Here is a 17430-nt window from a genome sequence, read left to right on the forward strand (position 1 = left end):
ATAAGTTTTTGAATAAAGTTGTTTTTTCTCAAACTGTTTATTACTTTTCTGTTATTATCGCAATAATAAATAGCCAGATTGGAAGAAAAAATCTTTACTTTTTTGAAGCTTCATTTAGTAATGCTGCTACAAAATACGGTCTTGAACATGAACCTTTAGCTCATGAAATTTATGAAGAACAGATATCCGATGAAATAATTCAGTGTGGTTTGATCGTTTCCAAAATTAATCCTTGGCTAGGATGCTCTCCAGATGGAATAGTTTTTAAAAATAACAAACCATATAAAATTTTAGAAATAAAATGCCCCACTGAAGGAAAAAAAAAAGTGTTGATGATGTAATTAAACAAATAAAATGGTTGGAAGTAAAAGATGATCAAGTAACTTTAAAAAAAAAGCACTCTTATTATGCTCAAGTTCAAATGAACATGGCACTCGTAAATGTACTATCCACCAATTTCATAATATATTCTTCATTTGATAAAACCATTAAAATCATTCCTATTAGCTTCGATTACAAATTTACTCAAGATTTGTTATTTTCATTGAAATTATTATATTTTAAATTTATGTTGCACAATGTTTGTGAAAAAGAACTGGAACAACCAGATGAAGAATAATTGTTTCTTCAATTAATTTGTATTATAATAACTATGTACAATATTAAGTATATATTTTAATATCAAGTCATGTATTTTGTGCAATGTAAAAATAGATGAGGTTATAAAAAAAAACATATTTTTATAATTTTTATACACTTATTTTATAAATTAAAATTTGTCATTTTTTAAAATAGGATTACTTAAATTTACAACGGCACAAACAATGGTAAATATTTCTTCAGATTTGAAGACTAGTCCGGTGGGCATTTTGGAAGAAAGTATCTGAAAGTATTTAATTCTTTGATAACTCCTTTCAATATGAACTCGTGCTTTGGCTATTAATCGTCCTGTTATCGCTTCTGCTTGTGAAAACTGTTGTTTTTGTTTCAGAAATGGAGGTATAATTAAATTTACATCATGTTTCTTACACAATTCACCAACAGTAAATCCTCGATCAGCCATCAAGTCGTCATTTTTGTCCATCATTTTTAGAATTCCACTTTGTTCGCAAATAACATTGTCTAAAGATCGACCCCCATATGGTTTGCTAATGAATGAAATTAATCCTGCCGGAGTTACAGCTGTCATAAATTTTAGTGTATAACAACTTTTGTAATAAGAATAAGTGTTAAGTTGACAACATAAATTTTTGAAATTTTGTATCGGTATTTCAATACAGTCAATAACAGCACGAACATTTGAAAAATCCTTGAAGCGTTGGGGCATATTTCTCGAAATATTGTCTTTACTTGGCCAATAAATAGCAGGCTTCAAACATGCATGCAAAACATCGACCATATTAAGAATTCTTTCTCGACAAGTTTCAGGGGTACAAATTTTAAAGAAAACTGCCAATAATGCGTATGACATGTTTTGTTTAAGCTTCATAAATGTCATTACGATTATTTCTAGATTATCAAATTTGGAGTTCGAATGAAATGAAGTTCTTCTATCGACTAACTTTTTTATTGTGTTTAATAATTGGAAGTTGGGTATTCCTGTCATCGTACTTAATTCATCATTAGTTGTAATAAAACTTGAAAATTTTGGTATGATTGACCCTATTGAAACTTGAACGCTCACATTCTGAAATTGTTTTTCTATTTCTCTAACTTCTGGAAACTGGGTTGCTGCATCTTTAATTTTGAGACAACTGTTTACAGTGTTTGATGGAATTAATAAATCAATATTATCATTTTTTTCAGCTACAGGACATTGCATGGTGCTCTCATTTATCATCTCTTCATTAGCTAAATGGATATTGTCTTCACTAAGTTCAAAACAACCGGAAGAATGGTGCTTATTGTAATGCATGTCTTGATGAACTTTATTTAAGTTTTGTTCTTTTTTAGTTGACCGATTATGTAATCTTAGTAGCCTTCGAGAGTTCTGCTCAACTGTAGATGGGCTTGGAGTTGTATCAACTGTACTAGACGGCAGATTAATCGATGGAACTGCATTTTTTTTCAATCTACGCACTTTGCAATCTTAAACATAACAATAATTATAATTATTTTAATTTTTGCTAGAAATTTTAATAATGATAAACGAAGAAAATACTTACTTGATGGAACGTAATCCTCTGCAACAAAATGTAAAGAACATACCCTCATTGTTTTTGAAACAGTTTTACCGATTTTTAAAACTTTGACCCATGCTTTAAAACGATCGAGTTTTTCTTCTTGATTAAATTTATTTTTTAAAATAATCACACTTTTATTTTTTTGTGGAAAATTATAAAATCGAACAGTATCATTTTTACATGCACGACTTTTACAACCATACACGCAACAATATATATGGCTTTTACTTGGTTTAGATGGAAATTCCATTTTTAAAAGTAATAAATAATGTCTCGATTATAAGACGAAGATAATTTTGGGACTCGCAACAATATTATCTTATTGAATTTAATCAAGAACGTACTATTTATATTTTTGACAGATGTAAACATTGACACAGTAGCCTACCTTGAGAGGTTACAGTTTTAGCCGCTAGTTGGCGTATCGAAATTCTAAGGATCCCAATACGTGGAAATCTCATATACATAGATGTGGGTGAGTGCATGGATGGATGCGTGAGAGTGAGTGGGTGGATGGGTGGGGGGATGTGTGGAAGTGCGTGGGTGGATGCGTGGGATGGTGTGGATGGAGAAGCATTGAAAGCGTAGAGTTGATGTTATACATTTTTCCGACCTCTTTAGAAGCTAGAAAAAAAAAAGAATGACGAAAAAACGATCGTCTTTTGTTTTATTGACGGAAACAAAAAACAAATGACTACACACATAAATTAATAAAAAAAATGGGAATTTTCTATTGTTAACTCCCCCACAAGACCCCTTGTGGGTGGAATTTCGTAAAATCCGTTCTTAGCTGACCTCTACTCGGCGAAAGGAATATTCCTAGCAAATTTCAAGTCAATCGACCTAATAGTTTCTGAGATTTCGTGATGAGTGAGTTCAAAAATGGGATCTCCTATATATATATATATATATATATATATATATATATATATATATATATATATATATATATATATATATGTATATGCCAAATCGACAAATTTTTTACTTTACCCCCTTCGATTTCGCTCAAAGTTTTGTATCTTTTTGTGCCCCTCAAAAGACATTTTTAGGAATTATTTCAGATTTTTTTATCCAATCCAACATAAGTTACGAATTTAAAAAAAAAAACCTTTTTTTTTTTTTAAATTGCCGGAACTTCTTCAAAACTTGACCGATTGGGACCGAACAAAATCGAAAATTTTTGTTCGTTAATGTAGTTTTTAGAAAAAAATACGAAAAAAATTTCAGAAAACCGTATCTATGAAATATTTCGGTTTCTTCGAAATAACCGTTATTTTCTTGAAATCGGACCCTTTTAATTTTTTTTTTTTTTTACCCAAAAAAAACTTCAACTTATTCTGCAAAAATCCGCGCTAGTTTTAAGATGTTCTGACAATCGTTTCTAATTTTTTTTTTTTTAATTAAAAAAAAATTAGGAAAACGGTTGACCCTGAAGGCCATCCCTGCAACTTCCCGCTAATTCCATACCTAGACGCTTAAAATTGCTCTTATGACGTTTTTGAGCTCTTCGAGCTCAAAAATACAATGTCTGTGTTATTTTGAGCTAAAAAGATAACTTTTCTATGCTTTTGAGCTCTTCGAGCTCAAAAATCTCATCAAAGTTCGATGAATAACGATTTTTAAAATTTTCAAACTGCTATAACTTTTGAATGAACCAACCGATTTTCACGCAGTTGGCGGCGATCGATGTAGTTTTTTGAGCTTTATAAATAACTAGCTGATACCCACCCGCTTCGCTGGGCATACAATAAAATTTTATGTTGTAACCTAGATGAAAAATATAAACAAAATGATTAATTTCAAAAAGATAATTAATATAAATTTTGAATTAGAGAAAAGTGATTGTTTATGATAACCGGTGTTAGCGAGTATTAAATATATGAGAAAAGTATTTTATTATTAATAATCAATCAATCAATGGGTCAGTTAGTCAGTAAATCTGTCATTAGACAGATTTCCGCATCACCCATGACGTACTGTGTAGTGAGATGCGTTCCCATTATAATAATGTTATCCTAAACATTTAGTCTAGACCGGATAGGTCAAATGGTAGAGTAGCCGACATGTCACCGGAAGGTTCTGGGTTCGAATCCCTGTCCGAGCTATCTGAATTTTTTCTCGCATATTCTGTAAACTCTTATTAAGAAGGTCCTTCCTATTTCTTTCTCAATCTCTTCCTCCTCCAATTATTCTGTTACGTGAATGTTGGAACGATTCACGTAATAATTATCCGTAACTCCTATTCTTTTCCGCTTCATAGTATTATTTAATTTTAAAAAATGTCAATAATTTTTTTAATTTTAAAAATGTTAATAATAAAATACTTTTCTCATATATTTAATACTCGCTAACACCGGTCATCACAAACAATCACTTTTCTCTAATTCAAAATTTATATTCATTATCTTTTTTAAATTAACCATTTTGTTTATATTTTTCATCTAGGTTACACCATAAAAATTTATTGTATTCCTATCGAAGCGGGCGGGTATCAGCTAGTTATTAATAAATTCATAACAAATTAAGTGGTATTAAAAAATATATTTATTATTACTCATTTTATTAGAAATTATCTTAAATCGACCGTTTTTTATAATAATTTAACGATATCGTTGTAAAATTTTAGAGAAGACGCATCAGACACAATTTACCATTTTAATTTTAATCATTAAAATCAGTATAATCATTTAACAATATCAACTTGATAATATTTATGTTTAATTTATCTGTGTTATGATATAATCGAGTTCATCCTTCATGATTATTCCAATACATATAAGTTATTTCAGTTATTAATGATTTAGCTATTCTTTCTTAAAAAACGTATGATTATGAATTCCTACTGTCCCAACAGTCAATCGATAAAATTTAAAATCAATCATTTTGACAGTTATTATAGCAACGGTAACCATGATAACGGTAACCATGGTAACGGCAACCATGGTAACGGTAACCATGGCAACGGTAACCACGGCAACGGTAACCATAGCAACGGTAACCATGGCAACGATAACCATGACAATGGTAACCATGGCAAAGGTTGATTAGCGTGGGTGGTTGTAGGGGGGTTGAGTTCGATAATTTACGGGTGCCACTGATGGTTTCTTAGATTAGAGGGTCAAAATGATATTTCGCTCCCAAAAAAAGAGAGAGATATAGGGAAGGGGAAAGATTATAGGGCACGGGAGGGGAGGAGAAGAATGAGAGGGAGGGGAGGGGAGGGCATATGTGATGGTAGACGAAAAATTCATTTTGGCTAGGAATTGCGTAAAATCCGTTCTTAGTGAGCGTCTACATCACGAATGGAGTAACTATGCTAAATTTCAAGTCAATCGGGCGAATAGTTTCGGAGATCTCGTGATGAGTGAGTGGTATTTCGCTTATATATATATAGATAATTTAGAACAAAAAATTGATCTGATGAAATATTTCGGAGTTATTACAAAAAAACACTTTTTTCGATTTTTTTCGAGAACGATATCTCACGAACGCATCAACCGATTCTGACGCTCTAGGTGGCGATCGATGCGGGTTTTCAAGGTTAAGAGCTGGTTAGTTTTTGAGGTCGATCGGTTCAGCCAATTTGGAAATATTTAAAAAAAAAATGAAAAAAAAACAACTTTTTTTTTCACTTTTTTTGCAATTTCTCGAAGTCTACTGGTCCAAATCGGTTCCAACTTACAGAAAATCTAAGTTTGGCGAAGACCTTTCGAATGACATCAACTGCGATCAAATCAGTCAAGCCGTTCAGAAGTTATAAGAGGTTTACACACACACACACACACACACACACACATACACACACACACACACACACACACACACACACACACACACACACTCTCTCTCTCTCTCGGGGCAGAAGAGATACTGCTACCGGGCGCGTCTCCCCGAGCGGATGGAAGAACGCTCGCTGTCCTTGGATGACACTGAGTTTCTTAGTTGACAAGGTACAGAGGGTAGGAGCTAAATAAAATACGCTCCCGTGGACAAAACTCCCCTTAATGGGTTGGTCACACTAACTGACCTAGCAAGAAGAAGATCGTTCTCTGTTGTAACCCACTGGGAGTGTCCGGAACCTGTGTCGTAGTTTCCGACGACGCAGGCCACGGCTGATGTGAGCTTGCTCTGCCGAGGTGTAAGTTACAGCAGTAGATCAGGAGCCAGCCACCTCGGGCCTTGATCAGGGAGTACGCAGTGAGTGCTAGAGATCGGAATCTTCACCGCTTCGAGCGAGTCTAGTCCGTCCGTGTATTCCGGGACTGGCTAAGTGTCGACTAGGCCTCAGGGAACTGGGGTAGGAGTACTATCTCCGAGGGTACACCCGTTCCTAGTTATGACAACCCGCTCCACTCCATACGATGCGCTGGTAAATCCAAAAAGTATGAGTAATTTACAGGAAACAAACAAGAGTGGAAACGGGCTACATGCCCAACAAGCAGCGATTGATGCAAGCGCTGAAATGAAGCGTTCGCAAGCGCTCAAACGTCTTGAAAAGCTGATCAGTGAGTTGAATGATTTCGTCCAACCAAAGGTCAACATTCACAAAGAGATAAAGGCCAAGACGACTGGTGTAGCTAACGCCCTTCAAAGGTTTGAGAAGCTGGACGAGGAGTGGCGCTCATCATTGCAGCGCATTTCCCATGCTACACCGAAGAAAGCCTGTCAGGCTGTCATCGTGACTGACGAAGCAATGGACACCGGAGCCGAAGGTGACGGTGAATCAGTCGCGGAAGGCAAAAGTAAAGCCAGCAGCAAGTCAGGTAAGAGAAAAGATCGACCTTCTCCTGACCCAGCAATCAGCCAAGTCGTGAAGAAAAAGGATTTGAAGAAAAGCCCTCCGCAAGGAGCGGCAGTACGAAGCGACGAACAGGAAAAAGCGTCGGTTTGGCAAAAAGTTCAGTCCAAGAAAGAGCTAAAGCGACAGAAGAAAGAGGTGCTCCTAAAACAGATGACAAAGGAGCCCCGATCTGAACCCAAGCGAAAGAAACCGCGGAAATGGATCAGACCGGATGCCCTCATCATCCGGCTGACAGAGAAAGCAAAGTACGCCGAGATCCTGCGCTGAATAAAACAGGACGTCCCTGATGATCAGGTCCGTAGTACGGTAGAGAAGATCCATAAGACCAATGCTGGAGATATGCTGATAACTCTTTCGAGGAAGAACACCGACAAAGGCCAAACATTGAGAAAGACCATTGCAGAGATACTGAAAGAAGACGCAAGAGTAACCTGCAAAAGACCACAGGAGGTAATTGAGATCCGAGACGTCAATGATGACACAACGAAGAACGACATCCAGGGTGCCCTACAAAAGGAAGCTGAAGATGGCTGTGAGATACCACTAGAGGCAATCAAGATCTCTAAGGCCTATAGAGGTACTCAAATTGCCACAATAATTCTACCAGCAGCAGCAGCACAGAAACTACTGGATGGAAGTAGCAAAATCCAGATTGGTTGGGTTAATTGCCGAATAAGGGCAACGAAGAGACCTATTCAATGCTTTAAATGCTGGCATTTCGGACATCATGGATCCCAGTGCAGAAGCAAGGTGGACCGGTCGAAGCTTTGCATCAGGTACGGACAAGAAGGGCACAAGATTGCTGATTGTAAAAATCCAGCCAAATGTGCATTATGTGCTGAGATTGAAAGTGCAGAGAATGTTGCCCACCATGCCGGTACTTATAAGTGCCCGTTATTTCAGGAGGCACTCCAGAAGTTGACGAATAAACAAACATGAGGATACTGCAGCTCAATCTCAACCATTGTGAGGCAGCGCATAACCTGCTCATGCAATCCGTGCGAGAACTAGAGCTTGACTTGGTACTGATAGCAGAGCCATATAAACACCTGAGTACCCAACCCTGGGAATCTGACAGCACATCCAAAGCTGTCATCTGGTCATGTGGCAAGCTCCCTTTTCAAAATGCAGTCGATAACAGCAATGTCAGCTTTGTAGCAGTATCAGTAGAGGGCATCCGCTTCTATAGCTGTTACGCACCACTTAGCCTCTCTACTGTCGAATTCACCGCATTTCTGGATCGACTCACCGAGGACGCGAAGCATTACCACCCAGTGGCAATAGCCGGGGACTTCAACGCTTGGGAAGTAGACTAGGGCAGCAAGCATACAAACGCGCGAGGAAAGGAACTACTAGAAGCCTTTTCTACATTAGATGTAGTACTGCTCAACAGTGGTGATACATCAACCTACACCAAAGGAGACGCAAATTGTATTGTAGATCTCACTTTCGTCAGTAGCAGCCTCACCAGAGGTAATATCAACTGAAAGGTGATGGATATCTACACAGCCAGCGACCACAACGCGATTCTCTGGGAAATATCAAACGCCCAGAGCCCAAGAAGACCTAAAAAGCAACTTAACACTATTGGTTGGAAGGTAAAAACTCTTGACCCAAGTGCATTATTAGTAGCTCTCAATAGTGACCAGATTATCGCGGGCTGCGCAGAAGAGAAGACCAAGGACCTGATGAAAATCCGTCCTGATGATGAGTGACCCAGGCTTGTGACGCCAGTATGTCTCGTAGACGTGGCATGAACACAAGACCTTCCGTTCACTAGTGGAACGACCACATCAGCGCCCTTAGTAAAGAGTGTCATCAGAAGAGAAGAATATCTTAGCGTGGCTACCGACGACCTAACTCTGCGGAGCTGGTCGCAGAGTACAAAAAAGCCCGTCGATCCCTGAACAAAGCCATCAAAGATAGCAAAAGAAAATGCTGGAAGGAGCTCATCAACGAAGTGGACAGAGATCTGTGGGGTAGGCCGTATAAGGTGGTCATGACCCATCTTAAAAACCAGCTAATGCCATCACCCACGTGTCCTCAACTCCTACAGAAGATCGTAAACGCGTTGTTCCCCGAACAAAGCGAGTTTAACTACCTATTAGCGCAGAATGAAATGGATGACATTCCATCTGTCACGGAGGAAGAACTGATGGAGGCTTGTAATCGTGTAGGGAACAATAAAGCGCCGGGATTAGACGGGGTCCCCAATATTGCTTTAAAAACAACTATAAAAGCAGTGCCATCATTGTTCCAGGACGTCTACGACACATGCCTCAAGTAAGGGATTTTCCCTCGGAAGTGGAAGCAGCAACGACTAGTACTACTTCCAAAAGGGAAAAAGCCACCAGAAGAACCGTCATCTTATCGACCACTTTGTATGTTAGACACGGCAGGTAAGATATTTGAGCGTATAATCCACCAAAAAATAGAAGCAGTTGTCGATCCACTCCTGGCAGACAACCAGTATGGTTTTCGGAAAGGACGATTAACCCTGGACGCAATCAATCTGGTTGTTGCAACGGCCAAGGAGGCAATCGAAGGGATCAGATGGAAGGGTGGAGCGAAGAAGTACTGCCTGATGGCCACTTTGGACATCAAAAATGCCTTCAACTCCGCCAACTGGGACTGCATTATGCAAGCCCTGGAAGAGAAAAACGTACCAGGATACCTACGTAGGATAGTGGCTAGCTACTTCACGGACAGAATCCTGAGATTCGACACGAAGAATGGTCCAAAAGAGTATGATATTACCGGAGGTGTACCCCAGGGTTCCGTTCTGGGTCCACTTCTGTGGAATGTCATGTATGATGGCCTGCTGAGACTGACTCTTCCAAGAAGTGTCAAGCTTGTTGCATATGCAGATGATGTAGCTGTCGTAATCGTTGCTTAACACCTAGATGAGATAAACCACATGTTCGGTATCACCTTTGAGAAAGTTAACCGGTGGATGGACTCAATGAATCTACAACTGGCTAAACAGAAGACTGAGGCTGTGCTTATTACCAGCAGAAAAGTGATAGAGACCATAAAGCTGAAAGTCGGAGAGCAAGAAATCACATCACAACCATATATCCAATATCTAGGAGTGATGCTTGATGCCCGACTCAACTTTAAGCAGCAAGTCGAACACGTGAGTGCAAAAGCATCAGCAGTGGTAGCTAGCTTAGCACGACTGATGCCAAACGTCGGAAGCCCAAAGCAGAGCAGAAGACTACTGCTATCATCTGTAGTCACATCAATGCTCACTTACGGAATATCTATCTGGGCGGACGCACTAGAGAAGCAAGAATCATGGAGAAAAGCTGGACCAGTCTACCGTCTGAGTGCCTTAAGAGTAGCGAGCGCCTTCCGCACAATATCTATGGAAGCAGTGTGTGTCATTTCCGGAACTTTGCCTCTCAGAGTCTTAGCTGAGGAAAGACGGATCCTTTACCAACGAAAGAAGTCAACCACACTAAGCGCTGAGGAGCTTAGAACAGAAGAACGGCAGAAGAGCATAAGTCGATGGCAACTACAGTGGGATGCCACAGTGAAGGGTAGGTGGACGCATCGTCTCATATCAAGGATCAACGTTTGGCTAAACCGGAGTCACGGTGAGGTCAACTATTATCTTACGCAGATGTGATCAGGACACGGCTGTTTCCGGGCGTATCTCCACCGCTTTAAGCATGATAATTCCCCAGAGTGCCCGTCCTGCCCAGGAGTCAATGAAGATGCAGAGCACGTCTTCTTTGAGTGCCCACGTTTTTATCCACAGCGAGATGAGCTGGAGAATATCCTGAAGAGGAAAATCCAACCAGAGACAATAGTAGAAGCAATGCTGTCATCAGAGGCTGCCTGGAACGCCACAAACACGTTTGTCACGGGAGTCCTCTCAGACCTGCGGTCCATAGAAAGAAGAAGAGTGAATGACGCCAATTAGAAGGAGGAAAGAATAACACCTTAGCCACCAGAAGAAAGAGCAGTAGCTAAATCCTCCCCTCACGAAGTAATGCCTGACGGCGGTTTCCATGAGGGATTAGGGGAAAGAGGAAAAGGGGTTTAGGGTTTAGTGGGTAGGGGCGCTAGCGTCGAGTTTTAGTATGACACTGCGTCGAGTCGCCACATATCCAGGCCAAACAGCTATGCCTAGAATCCGTAAAAAGGATTCCCCCCCCCCTTAAAAAAAAAAAAAAAAACACACACACACACACATACATACATACATACAGACGTACGGACATCATCGTAAAAATAGTCAGGAAAGCTTCTTAGGGCTTCAAAACGTCGAGATCTGTTGAAACCTCGATTTTTGCAAAACGGGGTGAAGACAATATCTTCCCGATTTTTCGAAAATCTTCGATTTTCTTAGCGGGAAGTTAAAAAATTTTTTTCAAATTTGGCTTATTTTATGTGACTTTATTATGAAATTTTATTGGCTTCCTCGTGAAACTTCAGAAGTTGAAAAATAAAATTATATTCGAAGCTTTTAAGTGGTTATCGTCCGAAAAATTGTTTTTTTTTTTTTTTTTTTTTTTTTTCCAAAAAAGTAAAGAAAAGTATTTCTATTCACTTTATGAGCGTTTTCTTCTTTCGTACCGAAAAATGACAACTTTCAAAATGAAGTAGCCTTAAAAATTACCCCTGTATATGGGTCACTGTTACCGAAGATTTGCCGAAGTTCGGTTTGCCGAATTTGGGCGTAGCTTGGAAAAACTATTGCAATGCCGAACTTTGGCTTGCCTATAATGGAATTAATAAGGCGTGAATTAGGTTTGCCAAAGTTCGGAAAGCCAAACTTGCCCCGAATTGATTGTTCGGCAAGCAATGCCTCACGAAATTTCTAGTTGGTAAGCTGATAAAACATCAGTTAAAAGAAAAGCCTCGCGAGCAAGTTTGTCGTTACCACCTGATCAGCAAATATTAAGTAATTTCTATTAAAAAATCAAAAAAATTTTTATTTGATTCATTCATGAACAAATTACAAGGTTCATTATATATAGATATACATTTTGTATGTATTTATATTTAATATAATAATTACCGTAACTCCTATTCTTTCCCGCTTCACAGCATTATTTATATTTGTAAAAATGATTGCCGTAAGATGAACGGTGTGGCTTAATGTATATAGAATAAGCGAAAGGAAATTTAGTATAGATCGGATAGCTCAAATGGTAGAATAGCCGACATGTCTTCGGAAGGTTCTGGGTTCGAATTCCAGTCCGAGCTATCTAATAATTTTTTCTCGTATATTCTATAAACTCACATTAACATGATCCTCTCCACATTTCTTTCTCAATCCTTTCCTACCAATATCCTGTTACGTGAATGTGGAACGCTTCACGTAATAATTACCGTAACTCCTATTCTTTCCCGCTTCACAGCATTATTTATATTTGTAAATATTTTTTTACACATTTTTATAAATATAAATAATGCTGTGAAGTATAGTATTAACTATTACGTGAATAGTTCCACATTATATATAGATATACATTTAAACCTTTGAGTAAATGTAGATCAATTAAAATTTTAATATCGAAGAATTTTCAAAATTTTATTAATAATATATCCTGAACAAGTTATAAAAAAATATGTTTTATTTACAATGATAAAATTGAAAACTCATAGAATACTTACAAGATCAAAGGTGTTACCGTGATATCACATATATACGTGAACAATTTTTTAGCACTTAGTTCTATTGACGATAAACATTCTTCTCACTCTGCACGAATTGTCGTGCAGATCTTATAAGCAAACTAATTCGACAAAAAATATCTCACATAAGAAACAAACTAACAACTTTAATTTTTATATGTTCACACGAATTAGCCCAGCTGTTAAGAAACGATTCGATACAAATACAAAAGAACATAAATATTTGTTTAGGCAGTACGCTTAATGATCGATTAATCTCGTATAATATTATAGCACCCATCACAAAATTGGTTGATTTTTGAGCTTTTCGAGCTGAAAAGTCAAAAGTTATATATTTAAAAAAAAAAAAACAAAAATATTTTTCAGAAATTTTTAAATAAATATAGCATTTGAAAGCGTCTTTCGATTTTGATTTACTTGGCAACACTCAGCGCTTCCGCGCTCGAGAATGGTACATATCCCCATGCTATTTGACTGAAGAGATCAATAATACAAGTATCTCCGTACCTAAATAAAGAAATTTTCAGTCGAAGTATAAATATTCTTGATTCAAGATGTATTTATCGAACTTGAAATCATATCACATACTCACACACACGCGCATGATAGTGATCAATCACAACATATACGAATATCATCTCAAAAATAAATTATGCAAGATAGTTTTCTAAGAGCTTAACACATTTTGATATTTAATAAAAACTCAATCGTTTTTAAATTTGCTGATATCTGTAGCTTGCTGAATTATCAAAAATTTACAATTTTCTCATCGAAAAGTTGAAAATCGTGTATATGTATTGAAGCTCATGAAAAAATAATATTCTTCTATAACAAGGTTTGACTCGGTAGCACTACGATATAATAATTTATGATAAAAAATAAATAATCCTATTGTGCAGTACCGAATACAAAAAATGGAACGATCAATCTCGTGTTCATCTTTACCTATTTATTCTATTATGTTTGCATTTTCATTACTATTTCTTGTATCAGTAATCTATCTTATGTCAGCTTTATAATCGGTTGCATAATTTTCATATGTCACCACCTAACAGAACTAATTTGTTACCCAATGATAATCTCCGGCTCTCTACGTCCAATCACCCATGCTTAAATCTCTAAAATGAGGATATCCTCTCTCCCTTTTATCTATTATTGACATACAATGTCGTCCTTTAACAACAACCTTTTCGATATCAATCTGACCCTTGTTTTTTTATTATTTTATTGCATGCTGCTAATTTAATTACAAGTTTTGTGTCAACTTTATATTAAAAGAATCCTTTCTCTTCTGTTTTTTATGATCTTACAAATTGATTAAACAACACAACTAAGTTTGCGATGTTATTACCGCCATAACTTAGGAGAAATAACTTTTCAGAGAATCAACTTCAGTCCATAAAATTAACTGGTATTGACGCACAAGCTAAGTATAATTCAAATAAGGAAATTTTTTTACTATATACATTGCTATTGCTCAAAGAAAATCAATTATAACCACCACAAATGTTACAAATTTTCATAAATGAATTGAATAATACAATTAAGTTTTTTAACGAATACTTAAATAAATGTAATCATTTGAATGAATTTTATGCGACTATCAAAAGTTTTATTTATAACTATTATATTTTCAATTAATGATCGCTATTGTTTTTTTAATCGATTTACTAAACAAAAAAATTAGAATTTTAAGTTCTATTTTTTATCTTTAAATAAAATTGAATTCTACATATGCAGGCATTTGAATTTTGAATTTTTTGAAAATTTATAGAAAATTAATTCAAGTAAAGCTGTTTAGTGTATAATATTATATATTTTATACAATAGTAAAAAAAAAAAAGTTTAGGTAAGATTATCAGTAACTTTATCTCTTCCGCTAAGTTAACATACATAGAAATGTACTAAACACAAAAGCTTTCTTGACCTGTCTTTCCCTGTTCTGAATTTTAAACGAATGCACTGAACTGTAATAAATTTTTTCTTCTATAAACCCCAGTAATAAAATTTTTTATAGTACCACTTGTACAATTGACTTCTTATTGATTCACTGTATTTAGGTCATTAGTCAAAAATGGAAATAATTCATGGAGAAAATAATTTTTTTGAATTTATTACTACTAAAAATATGTTTATGATAAGTTATTAACAAAATAAAAGTATATTATCTCTTTAATTATTAAAAATCATTTTGTAAAATTTCAGGATAATTAAAAGAATTACTTCGAAGTAAAAGCCTCTGATGAATCAACTATATATAATCAATACTATATTACTAGCTTAAATAAATTATTTGGTTAAATAGCTTTATTAATTGAATGTCTCACGATTAAATTTCTCATTTTTGTTTTGAAAAATTAAAAATTTCAAATTAAAAAAAAAAAGACTAACAAGAAAATAAAAACTTCCAATTCACAAAGATATTAGCTTCTATCAATTTTATTTGCAAATGAATACTGTAATCTTTATAAAACTATGCAACTGAGTTAATTATGATGTTATGGATTTTTTTTTTATCAAATAGTCAAAATAAATAATTTTAGGCGTTCCTTCCGATCGGAAAAGTGCCTTTGTTTTCTTTTTTACTCCAATAATTAACCTCTTGACCTTAAGCTTATCGTAACATAATTCCACATAACATGTATGCGTGTACATGTTCTATATATAAGTTATTGTCGATATCCCCTTTGTCTCGTTCTCCTTTACTAACATATATACCGAGCAGAGTGTCAATTCAATTTGGCAAATATCTCACCACAAACCTACCTCTATTTATATTTTAATACTTGTTTCTCTGATATTTTATAGCTGTTTGAAAATAACTTGTTGAACAACAAGAGGGGTATAGCAGGGGTCATAAGTGCGCGAGCGCAAATCCCCGGATGATTCCCGGAACACCTGGATTTCCAGGTTGTGGGTGTTCTAGAGAGTCGTCAAACACGTCATGCTTATTCTTCTTTTCTTTTATATTTCCCTTATTATTATTTCCTAAGCAGATAATAATATAAGAATCATATAATACGCTTATAATTTAGTTGCTGCGTTAATATATTTTTTTCATCTATCAGATATTTAATCAATTTTTTTTTTTACTTAGTTATTGTGTTATAAATTTCACATAGAGTTTTTAATGAAAAAATAAAAAAATTAATTTTTAATGCATGACTATTGTCACAGCATTAATTATTATCTAATAACATAGTCTTATCGTTGTACAATGGTGCAGCAGAGTCATTGAAAAGTGCAGTATGAGAACTTGACGAGTTAATAATACGAGAGCAGGGTAGAATGACAATATAATGTAGTATAGATATATGTGTGGAAAGAATGCAACAAGCGGATGGTGATTCACTAGGGTAGAGAGTTAAGTTCTGAAATTTTTACCTGTGAATTATACTTGTATTCCTTGACTCGGGAGACAGCTGACCTTTTGAATGATTTGGCACTTTGAGAAGATCAAGAGTTGATAAATGATGGCGATAATCTCTGCAATCCCATCCGTATGAACCACGTATATCCTCACCTGATTTAGTCAATTGCCTTTGTGATCTATCCCCACTAGCACCTCCTTCCGATAAGTGACGAATTAACGGCCTTCGCATTGTATTTGCGTTTCAATAAATTTTATTAACAACAAACAATGTGTGATTGTTGAAAACGTGGGAATACAAACTAAACTTATCTATTTGTTTATATTTTAATTACTAATGTCATTTATTGGTATTATTATCACTCGAAGTAATATATTGTATACATTTTTTATATCAATGGAGAGTTTACGCGGAAATATTATTGATTAAATTATAATCATTATCGAATAAATGAGAGATTACGACAAATTATTGAACAAACTGTCAGGAGACTCGCAGTTACGTCTTGCTCTCTTGCATGAAAGTACTGATATGAAATGAACCCGTTCCTATCGGGGTACACGTTGGTTAGCCATCTTCACGATAAACGCGCCAAACAATCTCCTGTACAAGGTCTGAAGATAAAATAGATTTTTTGTTAAAGTTATATACCCTGATAGCCTTAATTGAAACTTGCTGTCAATCTACGTCCGCAATTTGAAGCCAACTTAACGAAAAAATGAGTTGGAAAAACAAGCGGTTTCAATTAAGTTAAGTTACCTATAAGTTACTCTGCAATTTGACGTCAATACTTGCTGTGCAAGTATTTCGGTCAAGTTGTAGTAAAGAGTAAAGTTAATAAAAAAAAATTTAACTACAAGTTTGATTGTTAACATGCATTCAAATTGCGGCCATAGATTTTCATCTATTTGTTTTTTGTTTACAACTGTTATTCAGTGAATAATTACCGCCAATTTGATGTTAAGTTAACCGTAACTGCTGGAAATCAACTATACTTTTTAAAGAAGCGCTGGCTATCAGGTAATACCGAAAAAATGAAAATATGTTGAAGGTAAAGTCATTTTCAATTTTATCTACCCCAAATTTTATTTAGATGTCACTGCTGACTACAATTCAAACTTTAAACTCTGACTATTTGACCAGAAAAAAGTTAACTTGGATTATTATTATTATTATTATTATTATTATTATTATTATTATTATTATTATTATTATTATTATTATTATTATTATTATTATTATTATTATTAAACTACAGCTAAGAAAATCGAAGATTTTCAAAAATCGGGAAGTTATTGTTTTCACCCCGTTTTACGAAAATCGAGTTTTCATCGAATCTCGACGTTTCGAAGTCCTAGGAAGCCCCTGACTATTCCCGTGATGGTGTGTGTGTGTGTGTGTGTGTGTGTGTGTGTGTGTGTGT

At 35.7% G+C, this 17430-nt stretch overlaps 1 protein-coding gene across 1 annotated transcript in view; it reads right to left on the reverse strand.

Annotated features, from left to right (window-relative positions):
* LOC123272575 (rap1 GTPase-activating protein 1-like) overlaps window positions 1-16536 on the reverse strand; it is a 211631-nt gene extending 195095 nt beyond the window's left edge. Inside the window, exon 1 of the mRNA XM_044739463.1 lies at window positions 16021-16536. Coding sequence (XP_044595398.1) covers window positions 16021-16238 — 218 coding nt within the window. The 5' untranslated portion in view covers window positions 16239-16536. The remainder of the gene's footprint in view (window positions 1-16020) is intronic.
* Window positions 16537-17430: the final 894 nt, after the last annotated feature.

Source organism: Cotesia glomerata, linkage group LG10, assembly GCF_020080835.1.
Source record: "Cotesia glomerata isolate CgM1 linkage group LG10, MPM_Cglom_v2.3, whole genome shotgun sequence".
NCBI lineage: Eukaryota > Metazoa > Arthropoda > Insecta > Hymenoptera > Braconidae > Cotesia > Cotesia glomerata.